The sequence below is a fragment of the Perognathus longimembris genome, chromosome 3, assembly GCF_023159225.1.
Source record: "Perognathus longimembris pacificus isolate PPM17 chromosome 3, ASM2315922v1, whole genome shotgun sequence".
NCBI lineage: Eukaryota > Metazoa > Chordata > Mammalia > Rodentia > Heteromyidae > Perognathus > Perognathus longimembris.
The window spans coordinates 117,394,812-117,419,666 of record NC_063163.1 but is presented as its reverse complement, the minus strand read 5'-3'; the positions used below and the strand labels follow the sequence as shown (position 1 = coordinate 117,419,666).

Below are 24,855 nucleotides of genomic sequence, written 5' to 3'. Positions count from 1 at the left end.
GGAATCGAACCTAGGGCCTCGTGTATCCGAGGCAGGCACTCTTGCCACTAGGCCATATCCCCAGCCCCCTTAGGCTAGGTATTAAACACTTGGCTGCATGAATGCTTGATGAGCATTCTACCACTGAGCTACATATATAAAGAGTAGTTTACAGGTCTCATGTAATGATGGAAGTTAACTTCAGTTGCTGCTTATATTATTAGTAACATTGTCTTTTTTAGTATTTTAAAAAGTATGGATTTTCAAAATGACTAATTTGGGTTAAAACCCAATACTTTATCAAACATTAACAGATTTATTTGAACTTTCGTAGAAGTTAGTTGTGGGGGTAGTGGTGTTACAGACAGAGGTTTCAAGTTCAGCCTTGGGCTTGCAGGCTTTTAGTAGTAGTAGTAGTAGTAGTAGTAGTAGTAGTAGTTTACTTTAGCTATTTTTTCAGGTAGTCTTTTTGCTCAGGCTAGTCTCAGATCATATTCCTTCTGCCTATGGTCTTCCTTGTACTTGGGATTACAGATGTGAGCCACCATACCTGGCTTGCATTTGTGTGTTACTGCCATTCATTTTTTTTAGTTTGGAGCCACTTAATGAAACATCCATGTAGTTTCAAGTAGCGACTGCCTTTGAAGTGTAATAATATCAATTAGTCATGAAATTTTATAATTAGAAATGAGAAGCCAATTTTTGCCTAGCTGACATAATTTTGTGTGGAAAGGTCTATTTTTAGCTGACATAATTTTGGGTGGAAAGGTATATTTTGATTTGATATTTGCCTTAAGATAAGAGAATTCAAAACCTGTTTAAAAAATACATACACACACAAACTTTAAGAAGTTTTAAAACTTTAGTTCATAGCCAGTCACTGGTGACTCATGCCTATATTTCTAGCTGCTCAGGAAGCTGAGATCTGAGGATCAAGGTTTAAAGCCAGCCCAAACAGAAAGTCCGTGAGACTCAACCTCTCTCTACTTAACCACCAAAAAGCCAGAAGTGGATTTGTGTCTCAAGTGATAGAGTGCTAGCCTTGAGCACAAAAGCTCAGGGATAGTAGTAGTCAGGCCCTGAATACAAAACCCATGGCCAACATACAAACATTCCAACATGAAACATGTATGTCTCAATGCCCTTATTGAGTGACTGATGTCTTTATAGAACCAGGTGGTGCTATTTGTAAAAGAAAAAATTTAACATGGCAGTGTTGTCTTCTTTCCTCAGATGTTTAAAACACAACAAAGTAAACTAAGAAAATGAGAAGTCATTTTCAGTGATGTGGCCATTAGGTTGAGATAACTGACAAGATTGAGGTCCCCACTGAGTGCACATTCAGGACAGAAATGTACTGTCATGTTCTAGTGGTGTGTAATTTCAGCCTAGCCTATAAGCTTGTAGTGTGATCAAATTGATCTGCTAGTCTGGAAAATACCATGTATCCGTATACCTTTATCTGGTATAATTTTTCCTTTTTTTTTTTTGGCCAGTCCTGGGCTTTGGACTCAGGGCCTGAGCACTGTCCCTGGCCTCATTTTGCTCAAGGCTAGCTCTCTGCCACTTGAGCCACAGCGCCACTTCTGGCCATTTTCTGTATATGTGGTGCTGGGGAATTGAACCTAGGACCTACTGTATACGAGGCGAGCACTCTTGCCACTAGGCCATATCCCCAGCCCTAATTTTTCCAATTTTTAATGGGAACATTCCTTTTTGTTTTTTTATCTGTATATTCAAATCCTATTTGTGGCCATTTAGAGAGGATGCTTATGTGGTGTTTTTTTTTTTCCATATACTGATAATACACACAACTTTTATTATGCTGAAGAACTTAAAAGTATGTCAAGCCTGGTACCCATGGCTCACACATGTAATTTTAGCTACTCAGGAGGCTGAGATCTGAGGATAGAGTTCAAACCAACCTAGGCTGGTGAGACTCTTTATCTCTAATTAACCAACAGAAACCTTGTATGAAGCTGTGGTCAAGTAGTAGAACACCAGTCTGGGGCAAAAAAGCTCTGGACAGTGCTTAGGCTCTTAGTTCAAGTCCCAGGAACACCCCTCCACCCCACCCCCCACACTTGGTCAGTTTGGTTAAACATGGTTGATAATGATGGTGATACTGTATGTTGAGTCTTTCCTATTCATGTAAATGCAAATGTAGGACATCCCTCAATGTATTTTAGAGAAGAATTTGCAGGTATATTATTCTTGTATTCACAAGTATTCATTGTCTTATCTCTTAGGAGGAGAGCATTCCCATTGCTTTATCTGGTAGGGATATCCTAGCTAGAGCAAAAAATGGAACAGGCAAGAGCGGTGCCTACCTCATTCCCTTACTTGAACGGCTAGACCTGAAGAAGGACAATATACAAGGTTAGTTGGAGGGAAAGTTCTTGTGTGCCTGTTTAAAGTAAAAAGGGTGGTTTAAAAGTTGGAGCCATATCTAGGTGCCGGTGGCTCATGTCTGTAACCCTTGATACTCTGGAGATCTAAGGATTATGGCTTGAAGGCAACCCGAGCAGGAAAGTCCGTGAGACTTTTATCTCCAATTAACTAATCAGAAAAGGCCAGAAGTGGCACTGTGGCTCAAGGAGAATTTCAACACCTAGGCCCAGAGTTCAAGCTCGGGGTGGGGGAGGGAGGTGTGTGTGGAGCCAAGTTGCTTCCCCCCCCCTTCCAGTAATTATTCTGTAGTTGTACCCCAAATTAGTAGAATTAGTAGAATTAAAATCTTTAAGGCTGTTCTTGCGGTTTCAACTTTCTTAATTTATAGTTTATATTCTTTTATGTGATATGTATAGAATCTATGCAGCAGGTGTTCTGGTAGTTTGATTAATTGAATTAGGGAACCCCTTAGTGTCAAATATACTTCAAGATTCTTTAAAAATGTTAATGTATCTGTGAGGTCTATAATACGTGGACCTCTCAATTTATCTTAGTATCTAGTTTACAAGGAAAAGTGTTTTGATAGCTTCTTGCATTTTTAAAATGTTTTCTCTATTTCTTGGTATTTTCCAGCAATGGTGATTGTTCCCACTAGAGAACTTGCTCTACAGGTCAGTCAAATTTGCATCCAGGTCAGCAAACACATGGGAGGGGCTAAAGTGATGGCAACCACAGGAGGAACCAATTTACGAGATGATATAATGAGGCTTGATGATACAGGTAGGAAATGATTAAAGTAGCATTTATCCATATGCTCTTCGCTTCTGTAAATTATAACAATTGTGTTTTTTTTAGGAATTATGGAGTACATCTGAATGGTAGGGCATTAGTCAAGCAAGCGAGAAGTCCTGAATGCAAACCCAGAACCTGTGCACATGCACACACGCGTGCGCACGTGCATACACACACACACACACACAGCCAGGTGCTGGTAGCTCATGCCTGTAATCGTAGCTCTTCAGGAGGCTGAGATCTGAGGATTGCAGTTTGAAGCCAGCCCAGGCAAGAAAGGCCATAAGACTCATAACCTCCAATTAACCATCAAAAAAACAGAAAGGGACCTGTAGCCCAAAGTGGTAGAGTGCTATCCTTGTGCAAAAAAGCTCAGACGGTGCTTAGGCCCCGAGTTCAAGCTCCATGACCCACCAAAAAACTTAAAAAAAGAATTAAGTAGTATAGGTTAATGTCTATTATCTTAGTCATTCAGGAAAGCAGATATTGGGAGAATCAGATGGGGGCTGGGAATATGGCTTAGTGGCAAGAGTGCTTGCCTCCCATACTTGAAGCCCTGGGTTCAATTCCTCAGCACCACATATATAGAAAACGACCAGAAGTGGCGCTGTGGCTCAAGTGGCAGAGTGGTAGCCTTGAGCAAAAAAGCCAGGGACAATGCTCAGGCCCTGAGTTCAAGCCCCAGGACTGGCCAATTAATTAATTAATTAATTAATATGGAAACTTGTTGAAAAAAGAAAGAAAAGACGAACTGGGACTGGAAATACGGCCTAATGGTAAAGTTTGCCTTGTATACATGAAGCCCTGGGTTCGATTGCTCAGCACCACATATATAGAAAAAGCCAGTAGTGGCACTGTGGCTCAAGTGCTAGAGTGGTAGAGTGCTAACCTTGAGCAGAAAGAAGCCAGGGACAGAGCTCAGGCCCTGAGTTCAAGCCCCAGGACTGGCTATAAAAAGAAAAGAAACATACACATAGAAGCTAGGCATGGTGAGGACCACTCTTACTCTAGCCACATCAGAGACAGAATCAGGATCAATGCTGTCATGGTGGCCTCTGTCAAAATAGAGACCGTATCTAAAAATACCCTAGAAGTGAGTCAGCGATAGTGGCTTACCTCTGTATTCCTAGCCACTCTGGAGGCTAAGATAGAGAATTGAAGAGCCAGCCTGGACAGGAAAGTTTGTGAGAATCCTGTCTACAATGAACCACCAAAAAGAAAGCCTGAAATCTAGTGTAGCTAAGGTAGTTGAGCCGCTAGCCTTGAGCAAAAGAACTTAGGGGCAGTGCTTAAGTACTGAGTTCATATGAATTCTAGTACCAGCCCAGGAAATAGAAAACCTAAGAGTGAAAAAAAAAATACTGTGCTTTAGCACAGAATGCTTTTTCTAGCATGTGTGAAGCGCAGAGTTAAACCCAGCACCGTTGGGAATATGGCCTAGTGGTAAAAATGTTTGCCTTGTATACATGAAGCCCTGGGTTCGATTCCTCAGCACCACATACACAGAAAAAGCTGGAAGTGGATCTGTGGCTCAGGAGGTAGAGTGCTAGCCTTGAGCAAAAAGAAGCCAGGGACAGTGCTCAGGCCTTGAATTTAAGCTCCACAACTGGCAACAAAACAAAACAAAATTAAAAAAAAAAACCAGCACCAAGTCCCCCTCACCAAATAAAATAATTAAGAACAAAACACTATAGTAGAAAAGTAAAGAACGAGAACGACCATTTCAGTCAAGGAAATAAAAAATGATTAGTATACTGCTAAAGCTAATACTACAAATATTTTAAGTAACTAAAAAAAGCAAATTTAATTTTCAAGGCTAATAAAATTAGTTAGAAACATGACTGGAAAATAAACTGTCTTAACAGTTGGGCAATGTGCTTTCAAGAATCTTGTTCAAAAAGTGATTTGGAAACCATGAGGCTGAATATACAAAGTCACTTCAGCATGGTTTAGATAAGTTTTACTTGGAATCTTACATAAAATGGTCATGTAGTTACCTCAGTTGATATACTTTGCATGCAGGTTTGGTTTTGTTGTTAATACTTTGTTGATCCTTATGACAATCCTCTACTGAATACTATTGCATTAGCTGAAGGCATGTCTCCTATTGTCAGAAGTATGGGGTGCCTTTTGCCATTTATTGCAGATTGTCCTAAGACAAGATGATTGGGGAAGCCCTAGCCCACTCATTGTAGAGGTGAAACAAGAATTCTAGCTGTTCAATGTGAAACGGAAATATATAGCCCAAAACACTTCATGCCTTTTGTATTATTATTTCTACCTCTACAATAGTATTTTCAATAAAAGAAACATAAACCTTCACAGTGTCTTTTTTTTTTTTACAGTGTCTTTTTTTTTGTCCAAGCTAAAATTAATGAATGTTTTCTAAATCTTGTGTAGTGCATGTGGTGATTGCTACCCCTGGCAGAATTCTGGATCTTATCAAGAAGGGAGTAGCGAAGGTCGATCATGTCCAGATGATAGTATTGGATGAGGTAATGTCTCTTCATTTGGAAAGATAATGTTCTACACTATTATATGCTTGTTGCTTTCTTTTTTCAGTGAAGAAAGCAAAAATTGTTTGAGTTTATAATCTCTTAGTAAGCACCCGGCAGTTAAATTTTTCTTTTCTTGCCAACACTTAGATTTTAAACTCAGCACCTGAAGCTTGCTTGGCTGGCACTTGACCAGTGTCTCACAGATTTTCCTGCCTGGGCTGGCTTTGAACTGCCATTTTCAAATATCAGCCTCCCAACAAGCTAGGATTACAGTGCCTGGCTGGATTTTACTTTTTTATTAAAGGAGTTATACTAAGTAACCTCAAAGCCAAGTCAATTCCAAGTCTCTTTAGTGGTGCTTTTTTTGGGGGGAGGGGGCAGTCCTGGGGCTTGAACTCACAGCCTGTCCCTGGCTTCTTTTTGCTCAAGGCTAGCACTTGAGCCACAGTGCCTCTTTTGGCCTTTTCTGTTTATGTGGTGCTGAGGAATTGAGCCTAGGGCTTCATGCATGCTAGCCAGCACTCTTCCACTAAACCACATTCCCAGCCCTAGTGGTACATTTTTAAAAATAAAATGTCTCATTCCTAATTTTGTATATAGTACTTAGTATCATTTGTTTTTCGGTCTTTGTTACCCATCTCTATACCTCTAGGATCTAGTAATTTTTTATATGTGTCGAATAGTAGTATTTTGACAGTTATTTCCTTATTTGGCTGTGTTTAGATAACTTAGTTCATTGATCATTATTTACTCATCCTTGAAATGATCTACCCCGTGAAAGGTAACACTTATTAACATGCTTCATTATTTAATTTTTACGAACAACCTAAGGTGTGAGTATCTTATAAAGTAGTTACTGTGTTGTATAGGTAACCTTGTTTCACAGTTCTGGAAATAGAAATACAGAATGGTTAACATCCCAACACAGTTAAGGAATAAAAGAGACAATATTTTAGCCAAATGGTTTGACTGCAGAGCATGTTAATTTTTACCTTCCACTATATACTACCTCTTTAATAAGAATCATTTAAATTCTGTTATGGAGCAAGGATCTTATCAGTCAAAGGTTTTTTGGTCTGGTTTGGTTTCTGGTGCCAATATTGGGGCCTGGTTTTGAACTTACTTGGCTTCAGGGCCTGGGTCTCTGTCCCTGAGTTTTTTTCATTCAAGACTATCAGTTTACCACTTGGAGCTACATTGCTACTTCTGGTTTTCTGGTGGTTAATTGGAGATAAAAGTCTCACTGACTTTACTACTTACTGGCTTTGAACCACAGTCCTTAGATCTCAGCCCTTAGCTTTCTTGCTCAGGGCTGGTGATCTACCACTGCTCTACTTCTGGTATTCTTAAAAGTTAATTTGAAACAAGTGTTTCGTGGACTTTTTCTGGCTTGGTCTACTTCGAACTTTGATTCTTAGATTTCAGCCTCCTGAGTAGTGAGGCTTACATACCTGAGCCACTGGTGCCTGCTTGATATATCTGCACATATAGGAGGGTAGGTAGGGAGAGAGTGTGTGTTCTTAACCCTACCTTTGATAAGCTTACCTTAGATGATGGGGATTATAGACATTTCCCCCTCTGAGTCATTAGGGTTTATCTCGCTGTGAGTGTTTTTATTGGCTTGTGCTTTGTCCTTTATATATTAGCCAAACACTTTTCATGGTTTTAAAAATTGTGTTTTCTACAGGCAGATAAATTGCTGTCACAAGATTTTGTGCAGATAATGGAGGATATTATTCTCACGCTACCTAAAAACAGGCAGATTTTACTCTATTCCGCTACTTTCCCTCTTAGTGTACAAAAGTTTATGGTGAGTATAAATCTGTACTTGGAATTAGTGCCGTTCTGTTGTTGTATGCTTTTGCCTGTAATTTTATCATTTCAGAGTATGTGTTTTATGTTGTTTTTTCAATTACAAGTTAAAAGTTGGTGCACTCAGTGCCCTGGGCTCTGTCCCTCAGCTTTTTCACTCAAGGCTAGCACTTTACCAACTTGAGCCACAGTGCCACTTCTGGTTTTCTGGTGGTTAATTGGAAATAAGAGTATCACTCACTGTCTTTACTGTCTTGGTTGGCTTTGAACCACAGTCCTTAGATTTCAGCCTCCTGATTAGCTAGGATTATAGGTGTGAAGCACCAGAGCCAGGCCTATTCCTAATATGAAGCCTCCCATTTTGTGATTCTTCATTTTTTTGTATGTACGTGAAGAGAGACACATCCCTTAGAGCAAAAGACAGAAATACGTGTATTTGGAATTTTAAGAGAACTGAGATCATTTATGACTGTTTTTGTTTGCTTGTTTTTGCAGAATTCCCATTTGCAGAAACCCTATGAGATTAACCTGATGGAGGAACTGACTCTGAAGGGAGTAACCCAGTACTATGCTTATGTAACTGAGCGCCAGAAAGTACACTGCCTCAACACACTTTTCTCCAGGGTAAGTAGGAGGCTTCTGCTGCAGACATTACCCATCACTCATTCCCAGTAAAGCAAAACAGTTTTACAACACCAACTCTTCCCTCATCTTCACTGTTACAAAAAAGTCATTGCTGGGTGCTGGTGGCTTATTCCTATAATCCTAGTGACTCAGGAGACTGAAATCTGAGGTTCGAGGTCAGCCTGGGCAGGAAAGTCCATGAGACTCTGATCTCTTCAATTAATTACAGAAAAACCTGAAAGTGGAACTGTGGCTAACCTTGAGCAAAGTTAACCTTAGTGTTAACCTTGAGCCATAGAAGCTCAGGGAGGCCAACCCAAGCAGAAAAGTCTGTGAGACTTATCTCCAATAAACTACTCAAAAAGCCAGAAGTGGTGCTGTGGTTTAGGTGGTAGAGTTCTAGCCTTGTGCAAAAGCAGCTTAGGAACAGTGCCCAGGCCCTGAGTTTTCAAGCCCCAGGACAGGCAAAAAAAAAAAAAAAAAAAGCTTAGAAATAGCTTCCAGGCTCCAGAGTTCAAGCCCCAGACCCAGCAGAAAAAGAAAAAGGTAGCTATAAGGCAGTTGTGGTTGATCTGAGGTTGAAACTCCCTGATATCGTATTTTAATTTTATTCTAGAATAATTTGATTCTCACATTTATAGGTATTGGATTTGTACATTTGCCTAGTTAAAATTTACTTGTGATTCCAAGTCAGTACTCTCTTACAGGCATTTTGTGGAGTAGTGCAAAAAATTTGACTCACCTAAGGCGCACATTCCTAGTTGAGGACAAAGAAGTTAACATTTTGACTTTTTTAGCTGTAATGCCCTTTTTTCATGCTCTTAATACCATATATTTTTCATTTTTGAACTTTGGTTATTTATTGTGAAAAGATCCCTACACTAGTGCTAAATGTTATCCAGTGTTCCTAATAAGCACAAGAAGACTGCCTTACAGAGAAAATGTTGATAAGCTTTGGACAAGCATGGCTATGGATGTATTAAATAAAAGGTTCTTAAAAATATGTAAAACAAGGGGCTGGGGATATGGCCTAGTGGCAAGAGTGCTTGCCTTGTATACTTGAGGCCTTGGGTTCAATTCCCCAGCACCACATATACAGAAAACGGCCAGAAGTGGCGCTGTGGCTCAAGTGGCAGAGTGCTAGCCTTGAGCAAAAAGAAGCCAGGGACGGTGCTCAGGCCCTGGGTTCACGGCCTAGGACTGGCAAAAAAAAATAATGTAAAACAAGCTACTATGTATTGATTTACTGATGAAAAAGCTGTGATCAGAGGCTCACAGGAACCTAATCTGCATTTTGCGTACTGTATTTGGTAATTCCAAGATAAAAAAAAAATCAACTGTTTCACTTGTTGGCAGTAGTGTGACCCTAACACATACTCTACTGCAAAAAAATAAACTACTATCTGCAATTATTGGTAAACAAAATGTGCAGTTTTTACAACTTTCCATCTCTCTTATAGCATAAGATTCTGAATTTTAACATTTGCTGTTTGCCAGCTACTACCTTCAAGATTTGACAAAACAAATGAAAGTGCTATTTTTCCTTCTCACGTGTATTTTTTCCTGTGCTTAGCTTCAGATAAACCAGTCAATCATTTTCTGCAACTCCTCTCAGCGAGTTGAATTGTTAGCCAAGAAGATTTCTCAGCTGGGTTATTCTTGCTTCTATATCCATGCTAAAATGAGGCAGGTGAGTATAAAACTAGAACTTACGCAGATTTGACAAAAAATATTTCCCTAAGTATTTTTTGGATTTTGCTTGCTTTTGTGCTCCTCCAAATTTCTGTGTTTAAGGATACATTATTCTTGGCAGCAAGTATATTATAGCTCAGTGGTTGAGAAGGCTGGGTTCAATCTTTTGTTACCACCAAGAGAGGGGTGGGGGATGTACTGTTATTATACTATATTTAGTACCTGTAAGATTCCTCATTTTAGCTAATTCTCTGAAGTTGAGTTCTCTAAAAATAAAATGAAGTTATAGTACATATTCATACCTTATAACGTGGTTAGGAATATTGAATTTACAATTTGTAAGATGTGAAGCATGATATAAAAGTAAAACTTGATTTTTTTTCCCCTCACGTAATCTCCAGCTGTGTACTGTTTATTAATTACCAGTAACCACATGTAGCAGTGTAAATTAGTTTAAATGAAATAAGGCTTATTAGTTCCTTAGTCCAACTGATCACATTTCATGGGTTCAGTCAGATACCTGTGGAGAGTATAGATATAGAACATTTGTTTAAATAAAATAAGGCTTATTAATAAGTTCCTTAGTCCAACTGACCACATTTCAAGTGTTCAGTTAGATACCTGTGGAGAGTATAGATATAGAACATTTACTTTATTATACAAAGCTTTTGGTTGTTTTTTTTTTTTAATTGTATTTTTTTGTGTTTTCTTTTTTGGTACTGGGGATCAAACCCAGGGCGTTGCACTTGCTAGGCAAGCGCTTTGCCACTGAGCTACATCCCAGCCCTATACAAAGCTTTTGAAGTTGGTTTACTGGTGGCTCACACCTGTAATCCTAGCTACTCAGGAGGTTGAGATCTGAGGATAGTGGTTCAAAGTCAACCTGGGCAGGAAACTTAATTTCCACTTAACCACAAAAAAGCTGGAAGTAGAGCTTTGGCTCAAATGCTAGATCACTAGCCTTAAGCACAAAAGCTCCAGGGATAGCACCTAGGCCTTGAGTTAAAACCCCATGGCCAAAAGAAGCTTAATGTCATAGACCATTTTGTTAGATTTGGGTTATGAATTATTGATTGGAATAGGAGAAAAATGATGAAAACGTTAATTAATGGAGCGCATCCTCTCCCCACCCCAGGAACATCGAAATCGTGTATTTCATGATTTCCGAAATGGCTTATGCCGCAATCTTGTTTGCACTGGTAAGTACTTTGTTTTATTTATATTCACTCTATTTATACTGTCCTTCCTAGTTCTAGATTTGCTTTCTCCATTTCACACAGATAAGATAGCCTGTGATAGTCTGGCATACCTTATTACCCCTTCAACGAATTCTGAATTAGAGAACTCTAGTTACGGATGAAATTGGGCACTTTATCTGAATCTTCAGATTTGTTCTGGCACTCATGTCATCTTGGGGTGTTAAACTAGTTTGGGGATTTTTGTCTTTTCTGAATGGTTTAAGCATATAGGAATTAGATAACAGAAAAGGAATTCGAAGAACTATGTTTTGGAAATCCACCAGCAGTGATGTTAATTCACAAGTGTGAGATACAGATATTAAGTAATCCCAAGTGTTGATCACAGTGCAGTGGGTTAGCTGTGAAGTGGTTTGGGGGATGGCTAGTGTTTTAATGGGCTAATTAATAAGTAAGTTTTAGCTATACAGCTAGTGCTCTACCCCTTGAGCCACAGTGCCACTTCTGGCTTTTCAGATTCGTTTATTGGAGATAAGTCTCACAGGGATTTTTCTACCCAGGCTGGCTTTAAACTGCGATCTTTATATTTCAGCCTCCTGAGTGGCTAAGATTACATGCTTGAGCCACCAACACCCAGCTGAGAAGAAGGAATTTGAAATGAAATAGTTATAATTTTTTAATGGTTCATATGGGTCTATGAAGATAGCTTTAACATAGAAAAAGGGAAGTTCATTTGGTATAAAGACTGGACATTTATTAGAGGAGTGAATTAGGACCAAGGTAGTATAGAGGGCTTTAAAGTATTGCACATTTAGAACCGTAAGTTAGAAGTCATTCTGACTGTCAAGAATTTTGGAGTAAAAAGCTACTAGGAGCAAGGAAACCTAGTTACACTTTTTTCAGAGTTTGAATTTGCATACTAATTGTGGGACTAGAAAGGAACAGGACATTTTACCTGTTAGCTTACTTCATATCACAAACCTGAACAAATTCTAAAGGCATAAATGATTCGTGAAATTACTTCTTTCTGAATTATCCTTGAATTTTCAAATCTTGAGTTAAATACTAGAAACTAGATGATAGGAAATTATTGGTTACATTTGGAAATCCTCTTATGAGTTTATAGTTTTAACAGTTATTACAATCTCCCCTGGAGTAATACAGTTATCTTAGAGACATGGCTAAATTGACTGGTAAAATTGGAAAACAATTTTTTTTTAGATCTGTTTACCCGAGGTATTGATATACAAGCTGTGAATGTGGTAATAAACTTCGACTTCCCAAAGTTGGCAGAGACCTATCTTCATCGTATTGGAAGATCAGGTAAGGAAAATGGGATGATTTTGATGGGAAAAGTTTCTTTTCTTTCTTTTTTTTTTTTTTTTTGCCAGTCCTGGGCCTTGGACTCAGGGCCTGAGCACCTTCCCTGGCTTCTTTTTGCTCAAGGTTAGCACTCTGCCACCTGAGCCACAGCGCCCCTTCTGGCCGTTTTCCATATATGTGGTGCTGGGGAATCGAACCGAGAGCTTCATGTGCAGGAGGCAAGCACTCTTGCCACTAGGCCATATTCCCAGCCCTGGAAAAAGTTTCTTAAGAACTCTAGTCATCACATTTTGATTCTTTGTGAAATAGAATGTAATAGGTATGAGAAACAGTTAATTAACACAATTCGGTTTGCTATTTATAGCTAATATTTTCCTTAAGAACTGTTAAGGCCTGGGAATGTGGCTTAGTGGTAGAGTAACTTGCCTGGCATGCATGAAGTCCTGGGTTCAATTCCTCATTACCACATAAACAGAAAAAGTCTGAAGTCGTGATGTGACTCAAGTAGTAGAGCACTAGCCTTGAGCAAAAGAAGCTCAGAGACCATATCCAGGCCCTGAGTTTTCACCCTCAGGACTGGCAAAAACAACAACAACAAAAACAGTTAACTGGGTTCTCAAGTTTAAGGCTAATCTGGAATACATAATGAGACTATAGCCTTGAACAAAAAGAAGCCAGGGACAGTGCTCAGGCCCTGAGTCCTAAGCCCCAGGATGGCAAGAAAAAAAAGGGGGGGAAAGAAAAGTTAGAGTAATTACTTCTACTTAGTTTGAGATTAAATTAATACGTGAAAACTTCATTAGATGGAACTGTTCAGTGATCTGGTAACTTTTGTCACAAATGAGCATCTATTTTGTTATTTGAAAAAGAAAAGTGCAGTAGTTCTTAGGATACTAGAGTAGTAAGTACCTTTCGTGGGCCTGGCCCAGGATTCTGGATGTATGTAACCAGTCATGTCTAGCATGCTTGTAATATTTAATACAATGTAAACAATGACTGAAAAAAAGACTGTGTTGGGTACAGTTCCTTTTTTCCCTTGAAGTGTTTTTTGTTGTTTTTTTTTTTCCCAATCTGGGATTGATTAAATCCATAAATAAGGAACTTGTTTTAGCCACCTATTCTGTTGTGGACTGTAAAACCTTAAGTTGTTGAATAATAAGTGTCCAAGAAGACCATAAATGTTTTCTTCTACTCAGAATGGCTTTGAATATGGACGGTATTAATCCTGTGGGGGGGTTTTGGTCTGTTTTTTTTTTTCAGTTAGAGACTTGTACATTTGTGTTTGATTTTTCATATTCAATTTAAACACATTTTAGGTCGCTTTGGTCATCTTGGCTTAGCCATCAACTTGATCACATATGATGATCGCTTCAACCTGAAAAGTATTGAGGAGCAGCTGGGAACCGAAATTAAACCCATCCCAAGCAACATCGACAAGAGCCTGTATGTGGCAGAATACCACAGCGAGCCTGTAGAAGATGAGAAACCTTAACAAGCATGTACGTATACATCTAAAATGAGCTGAGGGGGCTGGGAATATGGCCTAGTGGCAAGAGTGCTTGCCTCATACACGTGAAGCCCTGGGTTTGATTCCCCAGTACCACATATATAGAAAACGGCCAGAAGGGGCACTGTGGCTCAAGTGGCAGAGTGCTAGCCTTGAGCAAAAAGAAGCCAGGGACAGTGCTCAGGCCCTGAGTTCAAGGCCCAGGGCTGGCTAAATAAATAAAATAAATGGAGCTGAACCTTCAACTTAAGAAATTAAGATCCTCTTTTCTGATGTCCCACCATGCACAAAAGGCAATAACACAAATTGGCACAAATAAAATTAAGTAGCAAATATCTCTTATATGAGGCAATAGTATCATTACGGTGTGTGTGTATTAAGCCACTCTACCAAACTTGAAAAAAGTTATAATAATAGGTCAGATGGTCAGTGTAATTTGGAAACTATCATCTGTCCAATGTAGCCAGTTGCCAATGGCTCACACCTGTAATCTTAACTGCTGAGGATGCTAAGCTCTGAATATTGCAGTTAAAGCCAGCCTAGGCAGGAAATTCCACAAGAGTCTTTTCTCCAATCAACCACCAAAAAACCAGAAGTGGCACTGTTGCTCAAAGTGGTAGAGTGCTAACCCTGAGAAAAGAGACCTCAGGCTTCAAGTTCAAGTCCCACAACCAGCCCTCCCCCGATTTTTTTCCCCATTTTGCTAAAATAGCCTAAACTCTAAAACAGCCTACGTTGCTTAAAGTTGAGATTTGCTAATTGGATTCTAATCACAGCCAAAGTGTCATCAAAAATGAAAGGAGTTACAGGCATGCAACACCTCAATACTCCTAAACCACATAACACTACCTTGTCTTAAAAAACAAGGTCTAGGGCTGGGAATAGGGCCTAGTGGCAAGAGTGCTTGCCTTGTACGCATGAAGCCCTGGGTTCACGTTGCTCCCCAAAATAGTCTATTTTGGGAAACCAGATTTGTCTTTTAAGTATTGTTCACCTATTATTGCATTAAGCAGGAAGAAGGTGCTTCTATATTAGTATATTCTGTAATGAAACTAGGTACCGGTGACACACATGTAATCCTAGCTACTTGGCACACTAAAGTTGGCAGGATCACAGTTTAAATGAGACCCTGTCTCAAAAATATCCATATAAAAGAGCTAGAGTAGGTAGAGTACGTACCTGCTTAGCAAAGTGCAAGGCCCTGAATTCAAACCCCAGTACCACTGAAAAATAGAATTTTAATTTTGCGTGTCTGGGGATATGGCCTAGTGGCAAGAGTGCTTGCCTTGTATACTTGAAGCCCTGGGTTCGATTCCCCAGCACCACATATACAGAAAATGGCCAGAAGTGGAGCTGTGACTCAAGTGGCAGAGTGCTAACCTTGAGCAAAAAGAAGCCAGGGACAGTGCTCAGGCCCTGAGTCCAAGGCCCAGGACTGGCAAAAAAAAAAAAAAAAGAATTTTAATTTTGCATGCTGGAGATTGAGGAAGGAGTCCATCCTGGGATCATGGCAGGACCCTATCTTGATGATTGACTGGTCAGTCAAGTCTTGAGGCTTGAACTTCAGGCCTGTGCTCTGTCCCCTCATCTCTTTTGCTCAAGGTTAGCACACTACCACTTTGAGCCACAGCTTCACTTCCCATTTTCTGGAGCTTAATTGGAGACAGTTCCATAGACTTTCTTCTCCTGGCTGGCTTTGAACTTTGATCCTCAGCTCTTAGCCTCGTTGAGTAGCTAGGATTACAGACATGAGCCACGGGTACCCAGCTCTCAAAATAAATTTTTTAAAAAGAAAAGAAAAAAAGTAAGGGATCTGGAAGTGGCACTGTGGCTCAAGAGGCAGAGTGCTAGCCTTGAACAAAAGCCAGGGACAGTGCTCAGGCCCAGAGTCCAAGCCCCAGGACTGGCAAAAAATAAATAGTAAAGGGTTGATCGTGGTGGTGCAGGCCTCCAATCCCAGCTACTTAGGAGGCAGAGAATTTTGAGTATCAGGATTCAGGCTCAGTCCTGCTAAACTGTTAGTAAGACCAAGGCAGATGTGGTGATAGGCCTGTGTAATTTCAGCCACCCAGGAGACATAGATAAGAGGGAAATTGTGCAAAAAAGAGCTTACATGGTAGAACGCCCTGGCAAGTATGAGACCCTATGTTCAAACACCAGTACCTCCAGAATTTTCAAATTATTTTTTCTATGTTAAATATCAAACACAAAGTCTTGAACAAACAAAACTAGTCAGATTTGAAGGAGGGCCACCTGTTCCCAGTACTCAAAGGTCTGCCTCAGGGATTGCCTAGAAGACATTGTGTCATTTCCCCAGTGGACTCTGCTGAGGACAGGCTGGTAGACATTACTAGGGAGACTTGAAAACCTCTGAATGCAGGCTTTGTGCACACCTGCTTTGTATTGCTGATTGCGGATTTCTTTACTTCTTACAGGCATTGACAACAGAAGGCTCCTTTGGATCTGCGACTTAATGCTTTTTGGGTGGGATGCTCTTCTCTTGTGGGTTTTTCATCTTTTATTTTGGAACTATGAAGACTTAAACAGACGTTTTTCTTTTTGTTTTAACTGGTGAAGAGAAAGAAACGGAAAAGAAGAACTCTACCTTTTTGTTCCACTTGTTTGCACTGTGCCGACTGAACATTAGTTGCACTAACTGCTGGTTTTTAAAAAATGTTTCCTGGGGAACGGGGACAAGAAAGGAGGAAAGAAGAGAAAGGGAGAAACCCTAAAAAGAGAAGAATGTTGATGAACACACAAGCTTGTCTGCATCTTCAGAATTCTCCAACAGCTGTCTCTCGAGTGCATTTCAACTTCTCCCTGATTAGTCATCCGTTTTTAAGCCTGAAGAGCTTATTACTTATTTGTGCGAAGTGCCTTATGCTATGAGACCATTCAGAATATCATCCTTTAGACACAGCCCAAGGAATCAACAAAGTAATTTCTTTTCTCTTTAAAATTTTGTCTGTTCATTTGGTTTCAAGTTATAAAGTGTCTCTCTTCCTGTTCTACTCAAGCCCAGGGCTGGAAGATGAATCTTACTAGTAACGTTAACACCACTTTCTTTTTCTCTATGTGGAGGAGTTGATATGCAACTGCAGTTCATCCGCACTGTAAATACATGTATTTAAAAAAAAAATCAATCCCAAGTAAAGATTTCTTCTGGGCTGAGTAGATACAACATCATTGCTCCCAAAGGAAAGAGCAGTCTATCATTGCAGGAGCCATATGACAGGCCTTTGTGCTCTATAGCAGAACACTAAAGACTGGTTTACATACGTCTCCATTAGCAGTATGGCACTTGATGTGTAGACATGTCAGAGCCTTGACCCTCTTTCCTCTGTGGCAAAGCGTGTCCCATAGAAAATTGGGTGTGTATACTTGTATAAACTTTGTAAATAAGTTTTTTTCTGGGTTCATATATATATATATATACATATATATATATTATTTTTTTTTTGGATGAAGGTTGCTGGGATTAAGGGGATTAGAGTGATTATGGGAGCAGCTAAAGATGAGAGGGGCTCAGTTTCCTGCAACACTAAGTTCTAAAAAGTACTTTGGCCTCTTGCTGTAGAGAGCAGGCATCTGTTGTGAGGGCCCAGATGTCCGGGGTGCCCTGTTTGCTTGCTGTCCCAGTACATTTAAAATAAGTCTTAACCAGAAAGCAAGGAAGCTTCAAATAACTATGATTCGAGATTGTTCTTTACGAAGGTCTCTGATTTGGCTTCTCCTTTTCTAAGAGAAGAACTTTACAAACTCTGCCAAAGGATAATCTTGGAGTGCGGGGATTCTGTTGAGTGGCAGTGTCTGAACAGAGTGTACTGGAAGGGATGGGTTCAAGTTTGAGCTTACTAGCCAGAGTTGGCTTTGGTAAGGATAGCAGATTGGGGCTTAGTTTTCTGTGGCTCATCTGTAGTGTATACATGTGTTGCCCTCTGCCCATCTTTATAGAAAAACTTTGGCAGGAATGGGCAATCCCTAAGAGCTGGTAACTCATACTACAGAAAACTGCTTGCATCCTCTTGCATTTTGACAAGAACTGTTGCCTGTCATTTTGCATTGTAAATTGCTGGCAGATATTTTACAGTCAATAGTGTTGCTTTAAATTGTGCCCCTCCCAACATGCTTGATGTTTGGCCTGATCTCCAGGCAAAAGGAGTGAGATGAATCAAAACCAGTGAACTTTTTTTAAAAAAAAATGTTTTTAATTCCCTTTTAACCCAGTGTACTAGGTCAATCAGGAGGCATCTAGAGAACAAAAAAAGAAAAAGCAAAAAATAAATTTAAAAGGTTGATTTCTATATTCCCATTGTATTCAGAACCTTACTAGAAGAAAATTCCTGCATATGCTTTGTGCTTAACTCATCTGGATAAAGAAATCAGTTATTCAAAGTTGCTTTTTTGACTCTGCCTAGTTGTAAGCAAAACTTTGTGACTTGCCCAAAATTCCTTGAGGATCAAAATCCTGCAGATGCCTCCTGATCAGACATAGCCCTAACTCCTTAACTGTAGCCAGAGCTGCACAGTGCACATCCCCAAAAGAGCAAGTTCCTTTATCTGGAATCCCAAGTCATAGATGCTCTATCAGGTCAGCGTTGGTTACTAAATGCAAACCTAATTGAAGAAAAGGACCTTTTCGGGGCGGGAGGAGGGGGGGTTGTCAACTTTTGGCCAACAATCTTACCTTGTACTGATGCAGCTCTCTTGTGCCCCCCCCCCTCCCTGGCGAGATAGGAGAGAGATCGTTTATGTAGAACACAAAGTATAAATCCATTTTGTATCTCGCCTGGGAATGAGGGGAGACTAAACAAAAAGTGCAGTCATCTTTGCCAACCTTAGACTGCTCTGCCTGGTGCCACAGTGCTGTGGTCCCTCTTAAAGCACAGACTTGAAAGTATTACTGAAGTGTAGCCTCTGAGGAGGAGAGGCTCATCACTCAACTATCTGGGATACCGTGGTTGGTTGGAGGCAAGCTGCCCAGTTTGGTACTTGAGTCGGATAGGAACCGCTACGTGGAAAGATGCTCTGAAGACCGGGACCAAGCCTGGTCTTTTTTTTTTTTTTTTTTTTTTAATCCCTTACAATAAGGAACATTATTATTATTGGAAATCGTCCTCAGATTCTTTACAGCATTGGGTTTTTGTTTTTTCTTTTAAGTGATGGTTATATATGTTTCCAGTGGTTGATTTGGATGGAACTGCGTTCTGTTTTTAAAAGCTAGATCCAATCCAGAGTTTCGCCTCTGCCATGCAGCTGTTAGATACCTGCTGCCTCTAGAGGCCTGTTTTTTTTCTCTCCCCTAAGTTCTAAAGGTGAAAGCTTCACTGCCTTTCTCTTAGGAGGGGGATAAGTTCATGTTAATGTGATCTTTCATGAAAGGAAATATGGGAACGGAAAACCTAAGCTTATTTTTTCCAGTAGGCTCCAGCATCATAACATTGGGTTGACCCAAGGGTTGGGGAGGGGTGGGTGGGTGGCCATCATACTTGTTTTTATAAAGAATGAGATGGGAGCATCTTTCCTCTGCCACTGGCTTTGTGCTTGATACCATTATGTTGGGTTAGAACAAGACAGCTTGGCACAAAGCTTTGGGCACAAATTACTGAAACCAAAACATCTCATTCTGAATACTTGGTTTGATTTTCTTTTTTTTTTTTTTTTCAATAGGGGTGGGAGGGAGGATACTACAACCCAAAAGGGAGGGTGTCTGCACTAAGGATTTAGAAACACTTTGGAAGCTCATAACCTCATCAGAAACTGCCTTTAGCCACACTCCGACCTTCTAGATGAGTAACAGAAAGATTAAATGAGTTATTGGGAATTAAGCCATGTTATTTTAATTTGCTACATTTTTCACCTTTTCATGGATCTTTAAAATTTTTATCGTGGAATCATTTTTCTTGCCAAAATACATTGATAAGCAAAATTACTGGCCTCATGGGAGCTGAAGTAAATCAGCTTTTTGGTGAACTTACGTGGACTTTGGTGAGTTTATAGTTCTGCTTTATATTCATAAAGAAATTTTAAAACTCCCAGAGAAAATCAACTCTCTGATGTAGAAACTCATCTTGGGAGTAAAGAGTTAAGTGTCCAAAGGTTGTAACAGTTTATGAGGTCGAGGGAGCTAGCCTGGCGCCCGGACTCTGCCCTCCACAGCTGACAGATTCCAACAGAAGTGTATTTAAATTCTCCAGTAGACAATGCAGGGCAGGGCAGGGGTGGGGGTAGAGCCAGGCAATTGAGATACAGTCTGCTGTATTTTAACCAGTGGTTGTTGGGGAGGGGTGCGTGGATAAAACAAAATTACTTCCCTTTTTTGGAATAAACTTGAAAAATGTAATTTGTTCAGCAAAAATGGGAGAAAATTCTAATGTCCCTAGCCACAAGGGACCAGTTCCACTGGGGAGGGAGCAGTGGGAACTCAAAATTTTGAAACCATTTTGGGGAAAGGGAAAATTGGCTTTGTGTTAATTGGTAGATGTTCCAGTGGGCTCTGTTTTCGTTGGGATGTGTTATGTTTTATGTACACGTATATGGACCAGAGTCGATAAGGTTAAAAAAAGATGGTTGGTAAAATCTTGATTTCTTTTTTCAATCTCAATAAAAGCCCACTGGAACTCCACAATGTGTGTGTTGTATGTTCTTGCAGCAGGTTGTGTGCTTGAGGGCGTTTTACTGTAAGAATTGATGGTGAAGTCAGACCTTTTAAGCTGTACTGTGAGCCAGAGCTCATCATCTTATGCTTGCCCTAGCAAGATAAAGTGGGTACAACATGCTGAAAACTACACCGATGGAAGAAATCTAGTGTGCCTTGTTTATGGGTTAGGAGACTAGATCATTTCTAACATGGGAGTTGCATGCATTTGATCTTTAGTTTTCATACATTTCCAATTAATCCCAGCAAGCTTGTTTTGTAGATAGCCAAAGTTTATTCTAAACCCTGAATGGGACAGGAAATGAAGCTATGAGGTCCCATTATCTGATTTGAAGACACTGTAAGTACGGTGATATTACCAGAAGAATCGATTATGCACAGAACAGCATCAGAGTAGATGTTCACCATCCACTGGGGATGGGGAGGGGTGGGGTCTTGCTGTATAGCTCAGACTGGCCTTCCCTCAGCCTCCCAAGTGCTGGGATTGCACTTGCGTGCTAGCACATGCCCAGCTTCAGCTCACTTGGTTTTTGGCTTGAACTCAGGGCAAAGTACTGGCTTGTCTTTTGGGGGCTCATGATTGGTGCTTTATCACGTGAGCCACAGTTGCATTTCTGGCCCTTTGGTGGTGAACTGGAGATTTGTCTCACCCACTTCACTGCTGGGATGGCTTTGAACTGCGATCCTCAGCTCTCAGCCTCCATAGTAACCAGGAATATAGACATGAGCCACCAAGCACCCAACTCACAACTCATTTGTCACAGTGCAAAGGTTCTTGGAGAAAGAATAGTGCAACACCAACCAATTGGAACATTGGCGATATAGACCTCCACACAGCCCAACCTTTTGGCTGGTGTGTGTGTGTTAGGGTGTCTTGAACATACAAGTTCTGCATCCCATCTCCAGCATCACACAATGTTAATTTCTGTACTTTGCCCCCTTATTAACTCAAAACAGACCATGGAAAGCCAGGTGTGATGATGTGCGTGTGGTCCCAGCAAGTGTGGAGGCTCAAGTGGGAGGAGCCCTTGAACCTAAGGATTTGGAACCAGGTCGGGCAAGGTAACAAGACCCGCCCCCACTGTACATGCACGTGTGCACACATTAGAGAAAAAGTAGTGTGACACTGCTTGGATTCTGCTGAAGCCTGAAGGTGCTGTGAGAGTGTTGCGCAATTGATAAGCTTTTACCAATTTGGTGAGATGTGGCAAATCTAGAAGTGCCCTAGGATAACGGTTCAGTTCCAGTAACCAGAATTGAAGGAGATTGTCCAAGGCGTACAGAAAACCTGCCTCCCAAATTGAGTTGATGAGAGTCCACTCGCTCCGAAGTCCCGTGCGTACCGGGTGTCACCCTTAGCAAAGGAGAATGGAGACGGGATACAGATGCCTAGATCCTGAGCTGCATTCCCACTCTGGTACCTGACAGGCTAGAGAGAGTGCCCGCCAGCCACCTCCGAGCGTGTTGTCAGGGCCAGGAGTGCTTCCTCTACCGCCACTGGCTGTCAAGAAGCTGCTGGTGTGGAGGTCCCCTGGCCAGGAACTTCAGTGGAGTTCCTGGCTGTCAGCCAGCAGGCTGGACCTGGTCCTAATCCTGTGGCCACAGGAGATGAATTCTGGCAATGGTCCGAGGGGGCTTGGGAGTGAGCTCTCCAGTCAGGCTTCCTGGTGAGCCCACAGCCCCGGCCGGTGCCAACAGCGCCTCACACAGTGCTGAGATGGGAGCCCGGGTAAGCTGTGCTGGAATTTCTGACCTGCAGAAAGGCGATGTGTGTGTGCTAACTGCTAAAAACCATTGTACAGCAATAGAAAAGCAACACCCGAGCTCGAAACAGTGACTCAGTACGCCTGTAATCCTAGCCACTCAGAAGGCTGAGATCCCTCTAGCAGATTGTTCCTGGGAAGCCCAGGCAAAATAATCTCCAAGATGATCAGCAACGAAGCAGGGCTGGAGGTGGTGGCTCAAGTGGTCGAGTGCTTGTGTAGCAAATGCAATCTGCTAAATGAATTTAAACTCCCATACCATCAAATAAAGTAGGAGGACAAAGAGGGAGGAGGGTCGGGAAAGCCGGGGAAAGAAAGGATTGTGAGCTCAAGGTCAGCCTTGGTCACAGAGTCTGAGGTCAGCCTGGACCATGTAGCAAGACCTTGCCTCAATAAAGAAATAGAAGCCAGGCACTGGTGGTTCACGCCTGTAATCCCAGCTACTGGGGGGGGGGGGGGTGGCTGAGATCTGAGGGTTTGGGTTCCAAACCAGCCCAGGCAGGAAAGTGAGACTCATCTCTGATTTACCACCCAAAAAGTCAGAAGTGGAGCTGTGGCTCAAGTAATAGAGCACCATCCTTGGGAGAAAGCTGAAGAATCGTGCCCAGGCCCTGAGTTCAAACCCCAGGGCCAGCACAAAAATAAATCAATAGGGACATCTCTGGGGGCATCTACTCCTGAATAAAGCAGCCTCTGTCCTTGACTGACGGCCTGCCTAAAGGCATTGATTAACCAGTCACGGCAGCCTTGGAAAAGCTGTCTCCTCTGAAGAGCTATCTTCCCCCCTACCCCCCACTTGGCCAATGTGGAAACTGAGGCTCCAAGAAGTTAGAGCTGAACCCCAGGCTTGTGTTCCCGGGCCCCCCCGCTGCGGGCAGTTTTGGCTTCAGGGTTCCATGGCCAGGGACGGGGCGGGGAAGAGGGGGGGTCCGGCCCGAGCTCCGGGGATTTCATCTGCGCCCCACGCGGGAGGCGTGGGGAGGGGAGAACGGTGAAGGACACACGGGGCGACACTGGAGCGCCTCCTCCAAACACCCACCCCCGGGCTCCACTTCCGGGGTCCCCGGGGTCAGGGATGGTAACGGCCGCAGCCATGGAACCCCAGGACAAGGAGGCTCAGAGGCCCTGTGCCCTGCTCCCCGGGGGGACAGGAAGCCACAGTGGTTGGGGTGAGGACGGGAGCGGAGCTTGGGGGCGCAGAGGCAGCAGCCGCCGCCGCCGGTGAGAGCCGCGCTGCAAGAGCTGCTGCTCTGCGCGTGCGTGAGCACTCCGCGTGTGCGTGCGTGCGTGCGTACGTGCGCATGCGCGCGCGTGGGAACGCCTCAGCCCCGGCCTTTGCATCTTCCCGGCGGGAGTTGCTTTCTCTTCCCTGATGCGCCGGTGGCCGTGGGGTTTGGGGAGCCGCGCGGGAGTGGGGCCTGCCTCCGGGCCTCCGGGCCTCCGGGCCTTGCTCCAGATGTTGACCCAGGGGAAGGCCTTGCCCCGGAGCTGCAGGACAGGGCTAGAAACCAGCCCCGGGGCCCCGCGGGCTCACCCCGGACTCCCTCTCCATGGGGTCCAGGGGCAGCTCCCCCGCACCTCTCCCCTCCTTGCCCTCTGGGGTCTCTCCTGCCCGAGGGACAGCGCAGAGCAAGGGCTCGGCCTACGGGCGGGGCGGCCCCGCGCTTCTGCACCCGAGCCAGGGCCGGCCCCGCGAGATCCCCGCGAGATCCCCGCGAGATGGAGGCTCCGCCTCCACGAGCCTGCGGCCTCGGCTCCTTGGAAAGTTGGCCCCGGGGCGCCTCAGAGCCGCGGGACGGGCTCGGACGAGGCGCCTGCTGGGCCCACAGGCAACCGGCCGGTGAGGCAGGACGCGGAGCTGGCGCGAGGGCCGCCGAGGCAGCTGCTGTGGCGGCCGGCTCGGTCCTCAGGGAGCAGCAGGAGGACCCCAAGGGGTGCGGTGGCCCTGGCAGCCATGGGCGAACCCCCAACCCCAGCCAGCCTCTCTGAGGAGCCTCCGGGGAGCGAGATGCAGCCGGCCCTCGGGAGTGTGCTGAGTGCAGCTACCCACCGGAGACGGGGCAGGGGGAGGCCGGCGGAGGACGGCTCCGGCCCAGAGCAGAGAAGGCGGCCTGGTCACTGTGGGGAGGGATGGGCCCGGTCACGCGGGAGGCTCCCGGGCCAACCTTAGCCCGTAGTTCCCACGGCGACCAGAGGGGGGCAGCGGGGAGCCAAGGAGACCAGGGCCAGGAAGGCTTCCTCAGGACCCAGTCTCCTGGCTGACACTTAGAATATCTGGAACCTTCTAGGACAGCCAGGTCCTGACCTACCGGCACGGGATTCCAACCTCTCTCGTCAACACAGGCCAGCAGTGGGACTCCCCCAATGGCTGGGCCCCCCTGCAGGACCTGGTCATCAGAGGTAGGGAGGCAGGCTCGGGGCGGCTGCCAGGCCCTGGCCCCAGGAAGGAGGGGTCAAGCGGGGCCTCTGGGAGCTGTGAACAAAGGACCAGGCCGCCTCCTTCCCCTGCCCCCCTGCTCCTCCGGCCCCGCTCAGCACCCACGTCCACCGGTCCCTTCTTCCCTCCGCCCTGACGACCAGAAAGGCGGCCTGGGGCCAAGGCCTCTCCCCGCCCCGGGTG

General features: G+C 43.3%; 1 protein-coding gene across 2 annotated transcripts in view; it reads left to right on the top strand.

The window, feature by feature from the left end:
- Window positions 1-20,439, top strand: part of Ddx6 (DEAD-box helicase 6) — a 35,982-nt gene extending 15,543 nt beyond the window's left edge. For both annotated transcript variants that reach the window (XM_048343945.1, XM_048343946.1), the window contains exons 5-14: window positions 2,229-2,358; window positions 3,004-3,150; window positions 5,563-5,657; window positions 7,348-7,470; window positions 7,968-8,096; window positions 9,670-9,786; window positions 10,924-10,987; window positions 12,206-12,307; window positions 13,624-13,806; window positions 16,250-20,439. In XM_048343945.1, coding sequence (XP_048199902.1) covers window positions 2,229-2,358; window positions 3,004-3,150; window positions 5,563-5,657; window positions 7,348-7,470; window positions 7,968-8,096; window positions 9,670-9,786; window positions 10,924-10,987; window positions 12,206-12,307; window positions 13,624-13,799 — 1,083 coding nt within the window. In that variant the 3' untranslated portion in view covers window positions 13,800-13,806; window positions 16,250-20,439. The remainder of the gene's footprint in view (window positions 1-2,228; window positions 2,359-3,003; window positions 3,151-5,562; window positions 5,658-7,347; window positions 7,471-7,967; window positions 8,097-9,669; window positions 9,787-10,923; window positions 10,988-12,205; window positions 12,308-13,623; window positions 13,807-16,249) is intronic.
- The last annotated feature ends 4,416 nt before the right edge of the window (window positions 20,440-24,855 follow it).